Raw genomic sequence first — 17,187 nt, 5'->3', positions numbered from 1 at the left:
CCTGGTCCGTGGACCAGTACAGGGCCGCTGCATGCCAGCAACCAGTCTGCATAAACAAGCAAAGCACTATTTGCAAGATGCAAGCAGCACGCAAAACCATGCACCCTCCTGTCCGTGCAAAAACCTCTCTCCACAGAACCGGTCCCTGGTGCCCAAAAGGCTGGGGACCTCTGCTGTAGTATGCAGTCAGATGACAACCTGAAATTCAGTGTCCTTCAGATTACATGTTTGTGACTTTGGTTAGAATGTTGGTGCTGAATCTTTTAAATCTTAACCCGTTGTAGATTCCCTGAACAGTGAGAAAAACTTTAAGGAGACAAAAGCTAGAAGAAAAGGTAAGTTTGTAAATTACCTGCATCTTGGATGCTGTCCACAAAAATATGGAATAATATAAAATAACCTGGGATTGGAACATTCAGGATAGTTCTCAAGAATACATACATTAATATCCTAAAAGGGAGGGGAAGAATAGAAGGAAATGAATAAAAAAAACCCTTTAAAGTGAGTGGTTTGAATAAAGTAATCCAAACAAATACTGCGTAAATATACACTAAAAGCATTTTGTATTTTTTATTAAAACAGCTAAACCTTCTTGACTGAGAGAAGCTTCTGCAGCTCACAGTTGCATTTCAGGTTTTTTAAAAATGTTTTTAAGCAATAATAACTGCTTGAAAAAAATATTAAATTATATATGGTGTGTGGGGTGTGTGTGTGTGTGTGTGTGTGTATACATTATATACCAGTGTATCATGAAACAGCTGCATAAAAAAAATCAAGCTCAGACAGCACCAAAGACCCCTCATTGCAATCCTGAGCTACAAATATTCTTTATCAATATATAAAGCATTTGGCATGGTGTTTACATGCACGATAAATCTTCAGGGGTACTCTGCATGCTGAATAAATTTGGAGATATATTAAAAAAATGAGATAGAGGAAAATGTTTTTACAGTAGTGTCTGGAATATTATTCAATCAATGCATTTGAAATATTGTATATTCTAATGTTTCATATGCGTTCTGAAACTGGAAAGTTCAGAAATATCACTAAGCTAATGGTCCTACAAATGTGCACTTAAAGCATACTATTTCACAGGGTATTTACTTCAGTCTGGTTAAGTAATTAAAAGATATCATTATATTGCATTTACAGCAATGTATTTTATCTTAGCTGTTTCCAGAAACATTATTTCAAAAGAATTCCTTGCCTGCTGATGGAGAAATGACATTTTATCATTTTATCTTTTTTTTTATTGAAAAGTTTTAGCATACAATTTTTTCTTTAAAAATCCCCCCCCCTCCCTTCTCCCTCCCCCCCTACCTCGCCCCCCTCCCCCCCTCCCCCCGACTTCCCAGAGCTAAATACAAGGTATATATAAAAAAAACAATCATAAACAACCATATACTAACAACCATAAACTCTAAAATCCATCACTCTCTAGCTTATATAGGATAAAACAAACCTTAGTAATATTAAATATATATAGAAAAACCAAAATAGAAAAAGAAAAAAAGAAAGAAGACTTATTCAAATGCTACATGAAATTTCTTAACCCTATACTTGTTCTGGATAAACTCAATCCATTTTCTCCATTCCATAATATAGCGTTCTTGCGAGTGATCTTTCAAATAGGCCAAAATCTTCGCCATCTCAGCCAGGTCGGAAACCTTTAAAGTCCACTCTTCTATGGTCGGCAGTTCCTCTTTCTTCCAGTACTGACCTATCAAAAGTCTTGTTGCCGTAATTAAATTCAACATCAGCTTAGTGTCCACAACTGTAGCATCTGTAATTATTCCCAACAAAAAAAGTTGCGGGCAAAACTTTATCCTCTGTTTAAAAATCTTCTGCATGTTCCACCAGACTTTTATCCAAAAGGCTTTAACCTTTTTACAAGTCCACCATATGTGAAAATATGTTGCGTCTTCATCACCGCACCTCCAACATTTAGGCTGATAATTCGGATACATACTTGCAAGCTTTTTAGGATCTAAATGCCATCTATAAAACATTTTGTAAAAATTCTCTTAGATTTTGAGCTTGTGTAAATTTTACATTCCTCACCCAAATCTTTTCCCACGTGTCCATTGTAATAACTTCCTGGATATTTTGGGCCCATTTTATCATACAATCCTTAACAAGTTCAGTTTCTGAATCAATCTCTATCAACGCAAGATATATCCGTTTAATATGTGCTGGTCCCTGATTTCTGATTTGCTTTATCAAATTTTCATCAGTCATTGTAAAACCATTTTTCTGGTCTTCTTTCCACCTGGCCCGTAACTGAGTATATTGAAACCAATTTTGAACAACCTTCTCTTCTCGCAAGAGGCTATATGATTTCAAACACCAAACATTTCTTTCCAAGCTTAGGATCTCCTTGTACGTAGTCACATCATGTTTGAATCCAGCATGTATATTTTCTATTGCGTGTTTTGGAATTGCCCACAGTGGTATCTTACAATCTATCTTATGTCTATACTTCTTCCAAACTCTCAACAATGCCTGTCTTAAAATATGCACTCTAAACACGTTGTCTACCTTCTTGTCATACAACAAATATGCATGCCAGCCAAACAACAAGTCGTGGCCCTCAAGATTTAATAATCTCTCTTGTGTCAAATTAATCCAATCACTTATTCCTACTAACGCAGCAGCTTCATAATATAGTTTAAGATTGGGCATTTTAAGACCACCTCTCTCACGAGTATCCTGCATAATCTTAAGTTTAACTCGTGGCCTTTTCCCTGCCCAAACAAATTTATTGATACCTCGCTGCCATTCCTCCAAATTAGAATCTTTCTTAAGAATCGGTATCATTTGAAATAAAAATAAAAATTTAGGCAGGACATTCATTTTCACTGCTGCGATCCGTCCCAACAAAGACAATTGCAATTTTTCCCAACTCTCCAATTCTTTTTGAATTTTCCCCCATAATTTTTCATAATTATTTTTATATAACTTTGTATTAGAGGGCGACAAAAGCACTGACGCGGTGGCTCAGTGGGTTAGGACGCTGAGCTTGTCGATCGGAAGGTCGGCAGTTTGGCGGGTCGAATCCCGAGTGCCGCATAACAGAGTGAGCGCCTGTTACTCGTCCCAGCTTCTGCCAACCTAGCAGTTCGAAAGCACGTAAAAATGCAAGTAGAAAAATAGGGACCACTACGGTGGGAAGGTAACAGCGTTCCGTGCGCCTTTGGCGTCTAGTCATGCCGGCCACATGACCATGGAGATGTCCTCGGACAAGCGCTGGCTCTTCGGCTTTGAAACGGAGATGAGCACCGGCCCCTAGAGTTGGAAACGACTAGCACACATGTGTGGGGGAAACTTTACCTTACTAAAAGCACCCCCAAATATTTAACCCAAAAATTTACAATTAGAGATGATGAAACCATTAAAGGAACTGTTCCAGACAATCCAGAGGGGGGGGAAAGGTGCCACCGTCTTGGAGAACAGCTTTTATTTCTTTGATTCCGAAGGAAGACCAAGATGCTACTCAAGTTAAAAATTATAGACCGATATCGCTTTTAAATACAGATTACAAGATATTTGCTAAGGTTTTGGCTAATAGACTGATGAGGGTTCTGCAACAGGTGATTCATGGGGACCAAACGGGGTTTATTAGTGGTAGGCAAATGAAAAATAATGTGAGGCATATAGTTGATGTGTTAGAGTTTTTGGAAAGGAACAACCAGATCCCTGCGGCGCTAATTTTTCTAGATGCTGAAAAAGCTTTTGATCAATTGAATTGGCAATTCTTGATGAAAGTTTTAGACAAAATGGATTTTGGGGAAAAATTTTTACAACCGATTAGGGCATTATATCAAAAACAAACTGCCCGAATTATAGTTAATAATAGTCTGACAGAAGCATGTAATATTGAGAAGGGCACAAGGCAAGGGTGTCCGTTATCGCCCTTGTTATTTGTGTTAACATTAGAGATATTATTGGTTAAAATACGGAATTCGGAAAAAATTAAGGGGATACAAATTAGAGATCAGGATTATAGATTGAGAGCATTTGCAGATGATCTGGTTGTTACAGTGACCCAGCCAGAGAACTCTGTTGTGGACCTGATGGAGATAATAACACAATACGGGAAGGTTTCTGGATTTAAAGTTAATATACAGAAAACCAAAATTTTGGCCAAAAATATGACAGTTTCGCAAAAGGCTCTCTTAGAAGGATTAACTGGATTTGAGATTGTTAAAAGGACATTTTATCATTTTATCAATCAGATGATAAGTCTTCCAACTGTCCTTTCTTAGGTAGCAGTTTTTCCTTCTTTTTAAGCTCAGTTTCAATTTTAAAATATATAATGATAAAATTTTCTGATTTTTATACAGCTATAATAGTTTTATCACACCAAATCTGTATATTAAATTTTTATATATATGTGTGTGTGTGTGTGTGTGTGTGTTTGTGTGTAAATTTTTTTTCAACCATGAGAACAAATAAGTTTGAAATGATCATATCAGTCTCCCTTTATTCTTTGTTAGCAAGCCAAAAAATTTACACAAATATGAGCTGCCACTGCTGTGGCTACTGCCTGTAGATGGCCTTGGGCTAGGCCAGAGGTCAGCAACCTGAAACAGTGAAACAGCCACTCGGAACCGGTTCCCCCACAAAAGGAAAAACTGGGAGCCGCAAAAAATGTGTGCGCATGCACGTACATGCGCGCATGCGCAGAACAGGGTTTGGCTGAAGAGTGGAACCAAGGCGAGATACGCACCTACCCTGCATATTTGAATTGATTGGTTGAACTTTTTTAGTCCCACTTTTTTTCTTTTTCTTTTTTTGGACTGCACATGGCAGAGGACCGGGAGCCGCAGGAGACGGCTGAAAGAGCCGCATGCGGCTCCGGAGCCGCAGGCTGCAGACCTGTGGGCTAGGCTGAAACAGGAAATAAGATTTGTCCCGTGTCTGGGACTAAGCAAATATATTACATATTTAATGGTTCCCATAGTGCTCCTTATGCAAATCCTTTCAAACTGGATTAATTTTACCCCAACCTAAAACAATTTAGGTTATTTGAAAACACTGATAAACATTGGCTGATAAGAAAAAATAAAATTAACAAATATTCTCAAAAAATTAAGACTGTTTTTTATAATATCGCAACTATTTATTAAATAAGTCCCTTTTCTTCATAAATAATTATTAATAAAGCTGATGAAGATGTCAACTGATAGAAGCAACAGAAAACCAAATGGGGAATATCAGGGTGGTAAATCAATGTTCAAAACTAATCACTGGTAATCTTTCTTTTTTACATATTTTTTTATTAAAAGAGTTTTGAATAGAAATTTAAAACTAAATAACTAGTTATAAAGAAAATAAGAAAAAAGACAAAAACAAAAAAGGCAAAAAGAAAGAATGAAAAGAAAGAAGTAGCTTCTGATTTTCTTCACAGCAAATATTAAGTACAATTACAAAATTAACTTTTATTGCAAGGTTACCAAAAAGCTCTCTTTTTTCTATTAACTATTTTTGCTAAACATCAAAAACATAATAACATTTTTTTCTATTCATGCAAAAAGGTCTAAAAGGGATTCTGAGTCAGCAATAAACATAAATCTTGTCTTCTCTCTAATCACGGAACAGAGTTTGCAATTCTGCAAGTTCCGTCATCTTCACTAGGTATTATTCCATTGGGGGTAGGGTCTTTCTACTTTTGAGCATATAATAATCTCATTGCAGAGTGGTGAAATTTTCTTGCAAATGTAGAGCTTTTCACCATGTTATTCAGTCAAAAAAATTTCCATGCGTCATTATTTAAAAATCCTTTTAAAAAAAGAGAGCCATAGTTTTTAAATTTCTTCCATTCATGCAGAAAAAATATATGTATATTTACAAAATCAATAGCCTTTTATAAAAAGGATAGTTACCTGAGTTTATACAAAAGATGTAAAGATATAATGCTCTCCAAATCACCTTATCATTTCTTTCATTTATTACAGTGGAACAAAGTTTCTGCTTTAAGAAAACTTATCCTAAGACACTTTGCTACTTCTCTTTTATCTTCCTTTCTCAAATATTTCATACTGGAAAAAAACCTTGTGTAGGAAGTAAAAAAACTATTGGCATTAAATTTTTTAAGAACTATTGCTACATCCTTGAATGTAACCTATCCATGACAAATGATGAAAAATGTTAAAAATGGAAGGCGATTTGCCCTATTAATTAAGCTGCCAATAGAATGAAGCCATAACAATTAACTAGGTGTAACAGTAATATTGCTATATTTTCTAAATGACAATCAACAATTTTTAAAATATAAAATTCTTGACATTAAATTTTAATCTGGAAATGCTTGTCAGTCGCTAGAATTAATGGAAGTTAAATAAACTATATATCTGAATTACTCCACAGTAACAGAATAAGGGATGCGGTGGCTCAGTGGGTTAGGACGCTGAGCTTGTCGATCAGAAGGTCGGCAGTTTGGCGGGTCGAATCCCGAGTGCCGCGTAACAGAGTGAGCGCCTGTTACTCGTCCCAGCTTCTGCCAACCTAGCAGTTCAAAAGCACGTAAAAATGCAAGTAGGGACCACTACGGTGGGAAGGTAACAGCGTTCCGTGTGCCTTTGGCGTCTAGTCATGCCGGCCACATGACCACAGAGACGTCCTCAGATAAGGGCTGGCTCTTCAGCTTTGAAACGGAGATGAGCACCGGCCCCTAGAGTCAGACACGACTAGCACGCATGTGCAGGGGAACCTTTACCTTTTTACCCTTAACAGAATAACAGAGTTGGAAGGGAGCCTTGGAGGTCTCTCCATCCAACTCCCTTTCCTTCCACTCTCTTCTACAGGCTGTCCTTGACTTACAACCATTCATTTAGAAACCATTTGTAGTTACAACAGCACTGAAAAAGTGACTTATGACTGGTCCTTACATTTACAACCATGGCAGCATTCCCAGTCACATGATCAGAAATTGGGTGCTTGGCCACTGGCCTGTATTTACAATAGTTGCAGTGTTCTGGGGTCATGGGACCCACCATTTCTGATATTCCCAGCTGGCTTCTCACAAGCAAAGACAATGAGAGAAGTCAGATTCACTTAACAACCCTGTCATTCGTTTAACAACCGCAGTGATTCTTTTAACAACCATGGCAAATAAAATCAGGCTCAACGCCCTTAACTGCCTTGCTTAACAACTGAAATTCTTGCTGCAATTGTGTTACAACTCACAACCTGTAATGCTGTGGCATGTAAGCAATGAGGAGATTCGTTAAAGATTTGGGGAAATTGAATTTTCAGTGTTAGAGTGCCAGGATAAATTAATAAAGAAAACAAGAACATGGCAGCCCTTACACACAAACCATAACAGCCAAAAAAACTATTATTGGTGAGCAGCTCAGGATAAAAGTATCAATGTCATTGTTATCAATGTCAGATTTACATTGTTCTTACTCCAGGAGCACAAACCAACTTACACTTACACTGTTAACCTTATAAAAGAACCCTGTGAGGTAGGCTAAGAGACAGTGAATTGCCCCTACCTGTTGAGTTTCCATAGCCAAGGGAGGATCTGAACATGGGTCTCACCAGTGTTAGTCCAACACCATAACCACTATACCACATTGCCTCCCATATAAACAGGTAAAGGTTCCCCCGCACATGCGTGCTAGTCATTTCCAACTCTAGGGGCCGGCGCTCATCTCCGTTTCAAAGCCGAAGAGCCAGCGTTTGTCCGAGGACGTCTCCGTGGTCATGTGGCCGGCATGATTAGATGCCAAAGGCACATGGAACGCTGTTACCTTCCCACCGTAGTGGTCCCTATTTTTCTACTTGCATTTTTACGTGCTTTCGAACTGCTAGGTTGGCAGAAGCTGGGACAAGTAACAGGCGCTCACTCTGTTACGCGGCACTCGGGATTCGACCTGCCAAACTGCCGACCTTCTGATCGACAAGCTCAGCGTCCTAACCCACTGAGCCACCGCCTCCCATATAGTACATATCAATATGTGACGCATTAGAATACAGTATTGGTCCATTCTGTCAATTAGGATATTGACTATTTTTACAAACTGACATATATCTTTTTTTCCTCATATGCTTTTTATTTAGTATACAGCCACATAAACTTTCTGAATTGGAAAATGTTTTGAGAAAAATATTGTGTAAGAATATCCTGTGACTAAGTCACCCATTCTGCCTTTCTCTTTTGTCACCAGCAATTTCATATTCTAGAGCATTCTGAAGCTTGTTGCTAAGGATGATGTGGAGTGATTTCAAACATCTGATCCGCTTATAATAGTGTAGTTCAGAGTTGTGTGTTTGAGATAGTGTTTAATTGTGGCTTTCAGATGTACTGATTACAGCTACCTTAATCTATAGATTTAAAAACAACTTGTGGTATTTTTCTCTTTAAGCAACTTATCAAACAGCTAAATCTGTCATCTGAGATAAGTATGTATTTAACATTTTTCGTGTTTTCATCATTTTGTTTCATCATCACACAACTATATTTTGCTGCTCTTTTTCTCAAAATAGGAAATAAAAGCTGGAAAGTCAACCAAAATTTCCTCAATCTAATAGTCCTCAAGTGCTGTTCACTATTGTGAAGGAAAACTATAAACTTTCTGGTTTGTTACATGTATGAAAGGAGCCAGGGAATCAAATAACAAAAGCAAGATTACTAGTATATGCCCAGAGATGGAAAGATTCAACATTAGCTACACTGGAGGGATGGTTGGTGAAGCTGATGGATTTTGCTGAAATGGATAAACTGACTAGATCAGAGTCAGTTTTCGATTAGAGAAAAGACATCTACGTTTATTGGTGATTGGAAGCCTATTATGGAACTTTTATATAAAAATGAAAAAAAAATGTGATTTTGATGATTAGACAGGATAGATTATAGAAAAAAGTAATATGTTGTAAGAGAGAGAGGTTACAATAAATTTGTACTTATAAGTGGAGTGAAGGATATTGGGGAAGTCTCTTTTTTACATCCTTCATCTTTCTTTTCTATTTTTCTTCAACTGTATTTCTTTTTCTGCACTTTTTACTTCTTTGATTTATTTCTTTTTGTTTTTCTTTCTTACTTCATATTAGCCTGCATTAATTTTTATCTTCTTGTTACAGGCTTCAATCAAAATTATATTAAAACATGTATAAAAGGGCTGGCAAGTTGTTACCTTAAAAATATGGAGTGAAGGGAAGAGGGGCAAAATTTTCATTTATTAACTTTAGATGCTACTCTCAAGCACCCATTGTATGTCTCAAGTTTTAAAGGTGTAGAATAAAATGAATACAATATTATTTATTTATTTATTTGATTTGTATACCGCCCTTCTCCCTAAGGACTCAGGGCGGTGAACAGTGACATAAATGTCAAAATTAGTGATTGAGACAACTAGTAGCAAGCAATGTCAGCTACAGAAGTAATAATTTCCCTCTAAACCAAAACCAAGAAATAAGCCCAAATAATGAGAGTGAACTGCCTATCAGTTTAGTGAACTGATCGGTTCAGTTATTTATTCCAAAAGGCAAATTAAGGCTTTTGAAAGAAACGCTTTGCAATACACAAGACTGAGCACATATATAGCACCTCTCTTCAAATCACTAAAAAACCTGCAACTTTTTCTCTGGTTTGCACAGATGCTCTACATGTGTGCATATACTTTGTTTCACTAGTAAGAAAGCAGAAGCAGTTATGAAACAGCTGCAAAAGCCTGGAAAAAAGACACAACAGTTTGAAAAGTGCTTAATATATTGTTTGCATGTTCACATTAAAAAAAGCTGTTTCAAATAATTTGCATAAACATTTCAATTCATACTTCAGTAAAAAATAAGTAAGCGAATGAAAAATAGTTCTGTGTTCACTACCCTGAAGTGTACATTATCAAGCATTCAGAAGATCACAAACTCTTTTGGCTCTCGGCACTGGTGTTATGTTTGCACATATTTCTCAAGAGTTATATAGGTTTCTTTTCTGAGATGGCTATTTAGATTTTGAATACGGTATGTGCTTGAAAGGTTGCTGACTCTACTCTTTCTATAATCACACACATCCTAAACCACCCTGCACCTTTTAAATCTCCTGTCCAGCACTTCTATATTATATCCAACGCTGGTCTGTAATGGTATATATATGGGAACGACCTTGGGATACTGAAGAAAAAGCCACAGAGTAGGCAATGGTAAGCAAAGAGGCAGCTGAGACCTCAGAAGCAATGAGGGAATGGCAAATGCCTCAGGAGGAACCCTCCCTAGTTTTTTGGTCTGAAAGGGGGAGGGACATTTCAGAGAGGAGAACTCTCACACACTCTGAAGCTATAGGGAGCTATAGGGATGACCTTGGATAATCTAGGCAGAGACCATTAAGAGAACGATGGGTGTTAGAGAATGCTTTGAGCCCACAGCAAAGAGAAAGCAGACAGGCACCCTGGGATATAAATAATAATAAATAAATAATAAATAATAATTTTATTTATATACCGCCCTTCTCCCGAAGGACTCAGGGCGGTGAACAGGGCAGACATATAAAAGATACAAAAATACAAAAGTTAAAAAGAATTAAGCATATGCCCAACTAAAAACAATAAATACATATATTAAAAATGACAATAAAAACCCAACCCATCCCCCATCAGGCCAGGCCGGCTTGTTCAAATAAGTGTGTCTTCAGATCGCGACGGAAGGAGCGAAGGTCGGGCGCCATCCGGAGCTCAACTGGCAACCGATTCCATAGCTCCGGGGCGCCCACAGAGAAGGACCTCCCCCTGGGGGCCACCAATCGACATTCTCTGATCGGTGGCACCCTGAGGAGGCCCTCTCTGTGGGAGCGCACAGGGCGGAGGGAAGTTGATGCCGGCAGCAGGTACTCCCTAAGGTACTCCGGACCCATGCCATGTAGGGCCTTAAACACCATTACCAGTACCTTGAATCTCACCCGGAAGACAACTGGTAACCAATGCAGCTCACGGAGCAGAGGTGTAACATGGGAGTATCGGGAGACTCCCAACACAACTCTCGCGGCTGCATTCTGTACCAGTTGGAGCCTCCGAGTGGTCCTCAAGGGCAGCCCCATGTATTTTGTATTCTACTTTTGCCCTGTGAACCGCCCTGAGTCCTCAGGGAGAAGGGCGGTATAGAAATATTATTAAATTAAAATTAAATTAAATGTAGAGAGCATATAAAAGGGAGGGAAAGGAAAATGCAGCCAGACTTGAAGATTTTATAATTACAGGTAGTCCTTGACTTACAACAGTTTGTTTAGTGACTGTTCAAAGTTACAATGGCACTGAAAAAAGTGATTTATGACTGTTTTTCACATTTACAGCCATCGGGGCATCCCCATGGTCACATGATAAAAATTCGGAGGCTTGGCAACTGACTCATAGTTATTTATTTTATTTATTTATTTTATTAATTTAATTTATATACCGCCCTTCTCTCAAGAGACTCAGGGCGGTTAACAGGGCAATACATAAAAATCAGATACAAAAATTAAAATTATTAAAACATGATTAAACAATGCCCATAATAATACAAATTTAAAATTGAAGTCATAATAAAAATCCCACCCCATCCCATCAGGCCAGGTCCGCTTCTTTAAAGAGATGGGTTTTAAGGTCGCGCCGGAAGGAGCGGAGATCGGGCGCCATCCGGAGCTCTACCGGAAGATGGTTCCATAAATCCGGTGCACCCACAGAGAACGCTCTCCCCCTGGGGGTCACCAGTCGGCATTCTTTGACCGGCGGCACCCTGAGGAGGCCCTCTCTGTGGGAGCGTACTGGGCGGAGGGAAGTTGACGCCGGCTGCAGGTGCTCCCCAAGGTATTCTGGACCCATGCCATGGAGGGCTTTGTAGGTCATTACCAACACCTTGAACCTCACCCGGAAGACAACTGGCAACCAATGCAGCTCGCGGAGCAAAGGTGTAACACGGGAGTATCGGGAAACCCCCGATACAACTCTCGCGGCTGCATTCTGTACCAGTTGGAGCCTGAATTTGAATTTGTGAACTTTTGAAACTTTTGAAATTCTACTCTACTTGTCACGGGCGGCCATTTGATATAGCAATTTAGTAACTGGAGGTTTGTTTAGTGGGACACCTACTGGTCTTTGACAGCAGAGGAAGACGGAAAAGGTGCCAATTTCTGCGCCGGAAACGGGGGGGGGGGGAAAAGAAGAAGAACGTGACTTTGATTATATTCATACTATAGAATTCTATTATATAAATTGCTTAGTTGGTAATAAGTATCTGGTGGTAACTGTTTTATATATCTTTTGTCATAGAGTTAAAAGGTTTATATAAGACTCAGGGTATTATACATTGATAAAACGCTGTTAAAATTGGGGAAACATGACAAGTATCTCGGGAGCAACTAAGCCTAGTGCTGGCAAAAAGGCAGCAGCACAGGGACAGGGGATGGCCTCAAGTCCCTCCAATCAGAAATCTATAGAGGATATGCTGCAAAGGGAAAGATCTAACTCGAATTCCTTTAAAGATTTACATGCCCTTTTGCAAAACCTACACGAGGCAATGGCCAAAAACCACGAGGAGATGAAGAGAGAAATAGGCCAAATAAGAAACGACACTGGTGAATTAAAGGGGAAAATCCAAGCGATAGATGATAAATTTGAAGGGATTCAACAGCAATTAGTCAAAAATGAACAAAGACTTCAAGATATGGAAGCTAGAATGGAAAAAGAGGAAAAGAGAGTAGATGATTTAAATGAAACACTCCTTCAGGCTAATAAGGAATTAGAAACAACAGTCATTTTTCTGGAAGCAGAAAAGGCTGCTCATTATCTACGCTTCCAGAACGTTCAAGAAAAAAGAGGGGAAGATCTGTTGGTCATGATGGCAGAACTGATGGCAAAGGCACTCGGTGTAGGGAAGGAGGAAATGCTGGCGGAAATTGATGAAACATACAGGGTCCAAACTAATTATGCGAGAAGGCACAACCTCCCAAAAGAAGTACATGTAAGGTTAGTTAAAAAATCAATTCGGGATGAGCTTCTGCATAGATCTAGAGAGGAACCATTAGAATTTCGGGGCCAACCAATCACCATCCTTAAACAGATACCTAAAAGGATGAGGGATCTGAGACGCGGCTATCAATTCTTAACATCCAAACTAATAAGAGAAAATGTAAACTTTAGATGGCTAACTCCAGAGGGTATTCTTGTTACGTGGCAGGATAGAAGGCATAGACTGGACACGATAGAGAAGGCAGAAGATTTTTACAAACGCCACTTCCATAGCCAAGAGGAAGTAGATTTAGAAGATCAAGATGGAAGGGAGGTAAGAGAAAGAGATACAATACGTGTGGTAATGGATGGGAAGATCTTAGCTACAGAGGATAGAAGGAACAAATCCGGTGAGTTAACAGAGAAACATGGAACTAGAGACAAGGAAGAGAGAGAGCCCCGAATCACGAGATCCACAAAAACCAGAAATAAGTAAGATGAAGGGAGGTGAGTGTAGTATTATGTCTGTGAATATTAATGGATTGAATTCGCCAGTGAAAAGGCGGAAATTTTTTAATAGGCTTATTCACCAACAATTGGATATCGTGGCAATACAAGAAGTCCATATAAAGGAACAACAAAAATATTTGTTAGTACAACCAAGAATAGGGAACCTATTCGTTTCCTTAGACCGACACAAGAAAAAGAGAGGAGTGGCACTATATGTAAACCCAAAATTGACTGCAAAACAAATTTATAACGATAAAGAGGGTAGAATACTGATAGTCGAGGTTATAATAAATCACAGGAAGGTCATGATGGTAGAGATATATGCCCCAAACCATAACCAAGAACAATTTTTCAAAACACTTCACAATAAGATATGTAGCATTGATTATGAGGAGATTTGTTTAATAGGAGATTTTAATGCTATCCTAGATATAAATTTGGATTATATGGGAAAGACGCTTAGGAAAAAGAAGAGAAGAACTCTACCGAGATCTTTTCTTAACTTGGCTGAGGAACTAAATATCCAAGATGTCTGGAGGGAAAGAAATCGTAAGGCTAGACAATATACATATTACTCCAACCGACATAACTCATGGTCTAGAATAGACATGGTATGGATGACGAAAGAAATTAGTTCAGAAATAGACGAGGTACATATAGCGACAGGTACTTGGGCAGATCACAATCCTATTAAACTTATCTGGAAAGGTTCCAAAAAAATACCCAGATGGACGCTTCAAAGAGCAATTTTAAAAGAAGACGAATTCAAATCTAAGATGGAGAGAGAACTAAGTTTTTTCTTTAAGGAAAATAAAGCTATAGACACCTCAGTACAAAACAATTGGGATACAGCTAAGGCAATGATGAGAGGGGTAGCGAGGGCATATATGGTATATAAAAATAAGGGGAAAAGACAACAACGGGAAAGATTAGAAGAGGAATATAAGAGCTTAGAAGTTACACTCCAACAAGATCCACAAAAAGAGAATATCAAGCAATCTATGGATCTGATTAAACACAAACTTAACATTCTAGACAAAGAGAAATTGGCACAACAATTGAGAAACACGAAACAAAATTTTTTTGAAAATGCAAATAAACCGGGCCGGTGGCTCGCATACAAATTGGGAAAACAAAAGGGGAAAAACTGGATTCACGAACTACGAGATGAGGAAGGGAGAATATTCCACCAGGAGGAAAAAAAAAAATTATAGCCCAGGAATTTTATGAACGTTTATACAAAGAAGATAGCCAGGCAAGTGTGGAGAAAATGGAGGAATATTTTCAAAGAGCCAAACTACCTAAGGTCACAGAAGATACCAGAAATATGTTAAACGAGGAAATTCGACTATCTGAGGTGATAAAAGCTATTAATGCACAAAAGAATAATAAAGCATCGGGACCCGACGGTCTTCCATCAGAGATTTATAAAGAATTACAAAATATCCTAGCTCAACCCCTAGTGGAGGTATTTAACGCAGTATTAGAAGGCGCAAGGACGCCTAAATCTTGGCTAGAGGCAAACATAACCCTTATTCCGAAAGATAACACAGACCATACATTAATCCAAAATTACAGACCCATATCACTTCTTAACTCGGACTACAAGATATTTACATCAATTATAGCGGAACGATTGAAACGATTTCTGAATGATTTCATACACGCAGATCAAAATGGTTTTCTCGCTAAGAGACACACTAAGCACAACATTAGAATAATATTAGATACATTGGAGTACTATGAATTACATAGCGAACAACAGATGGCATTACTTTTCTTAGACGCCCAAAAGGCATTTGACAATGTTATATGGTCTTTTTTGTGCCAACAGCTTAGCTTTATGAATATGGGAGAAAAGTTTATAAATATAATTAGGGCAATTTATGACAATCAGGAAGCAAAAATAATTATTAATGGGGAAGCATCTAGCAAGTTTCAAATTCAAAAGGGAACACGGCAAGGCTGCCCCTTATCACCGTTGCTGTTTATATTGACTCTTGAAGTATTAACGAGAACTATAAGAAACGACCCAAAGATAAAAGGATTAACCATTAAAAAGGAAACCTTTAAATTGCAAGCTTTCGCGGACGATCTAGTTTTTATTATGGAGGATCCATGTCAGACGGGACCAAAGCTATTGGAAGAATTATCTAAATATGGTGAGGTTGCCGGACTGCGAATAAATAGAAATAAGACCAAGATGATTGTTAAAAATATGACCAATAAACAAAAAGGTAATCTGGCCGAAATCACGGATATAGAAATAGTCAAGAAAATAAAATATTTAGGGATTAACATTACGGCTAGATGCACTTCACTCAAAAAGGATAATTATGATAGTGTAGTGAATCAAATAAAAGGTGACCTGGAAAGATGGGGAAACCTAAAACTCTCATTATTGGGAAGAATCGCTGTCATTAAGATGAATATTCTGCCTAAAATCCTGTTTCTGTTTCAGAATATCCCAATTCAACTCGACTCTAAATTTTTTCGAAATTTGGATAAATTATCACTAAATTTTATTTGGCAGGGGAAAAAACCAAGAATTAAATTGAAATATTTACAAGACACGAAGGAAAATGGGGGTTTTGGATTGCCAGACTGGGAATTATATTACCACGCCGCGGCCCTGAGCTGGATTAGAGAATGGGTAATCTTGAGAAATAGAAGACTATTAACTTTAGAGGGTCACGATTTGCAATATGGCTGGCATGCTTTCCTATGGACGGAGAAACAAGGTCTTTTCTCGCATTTTCAAAGACACCGGATCAGGCAAGCGCTATTCAATACTTGGAAAAAAATTAGATCTCACAATTACACCAAAATACCGGTCTGGCTATCCACCCTTGAAGCGATAGTTTACCCAAATCTGTTTGATTTGGGTAACATAATCTCATACAAGGATATTCTGAATGAGGAGGGGGAATTGAAACTTAGGAATGAACTAGAATTACAAGGTATAAAACTCGATTGGTGGGCCTACTTACAAATCCAATCGAGATTTAGGAAGGATAAAAATGAATGGGGGATATATACCTCTGAAACAGCATTGGACAAAATATTATTGGGACCGGACTCTAAACAAATAAGGAATTTTTATAAATTACTTTTGGGATATAAGCTGTTTGAAGAGCAAGTGAAAGACCCCATGTTGATCTGGGCTAACAATTTAGGACATAACATCGACCTAGATACTTGGCAAACAATTTGGGATAGGAATAAAAGGATAACACTGGCCTCATCGTATAAAGAAAATTTATTTAAAATGTTTTACCGATGGCATCTTCCCCCAGCCCGCTTAGCAAAAATGTACACAACAGCATCTCCCAAATGTTGGAAGTGTTCTGAAGAGATAGGCACATACTTCCACACGTGGTGGTCTTGCAGTAAAACACAAAAATTTTGGAGAATGATTTGGATTTGGCTGAAAGAAATATTGAAACAAGATCTGGAGTTTAGTCCAGAACTTTTCTTGTTGGGAATCACGAAAGAGAAATATCCTAAAGATGTGCTATACTTAACGATCCATATTATCACAGCAGCTAGAATATCATTTGCGCAAAAATGGAAAAAGAATGAGATCCCAGGACAAAAAGAGGTTATTAGGAAAATTTGGGATTGCGCTGAAATGGACAAATTAACTTTGGAATTAAAGAATAAAGATCAATCAGACTATTATAGAATTTGGAACAAATTGTATCTTTGGATGGATAAAAAGAAAGGTCTCTATTAGGTTTTACAGACTAGCTCA

The 17,187-nt window shown here is 38.1% G+C and overlaps 1 protein-coding gene across 1 annotated transcript in view; it reads right to left on the bottom strand.

Moving 5' to 3' along the window:
- Positions 1 to 17,187, bottom strand: part of UST (uronyl 2-sulfotransferase) — a gene marked incomplete at its 5' end in the record, with an annotated part of 130,291 nt that overhangs the window by 27,208 nt on the left and 85,896 nt on the right. Inside the window, 1 exon segment of the mRNA XM_083374639.1 lies at positions 353 to 450. Coding sequence (XP_083230765.1) covers positions 353 to 450 — 98 coding nt within the window.

Source organism: Vipera ursinii (assembly GCF_947247035.1).
Source record: "Vipera ursinii genome assembly, chromosome: 1".
Classification (NCBI taxonomy): domain Eukaryota; kingdom Metazoa; phylum Chordata; class Lepidosauria; order Squamata; family Viperidae; genus Vipera; species Vipera ursinii.
The sequence above is the reverse complement of the archived record's forward strand: the minus strand, read 5'-3'. Positions and strand labels throughout refer to the sequence as shown.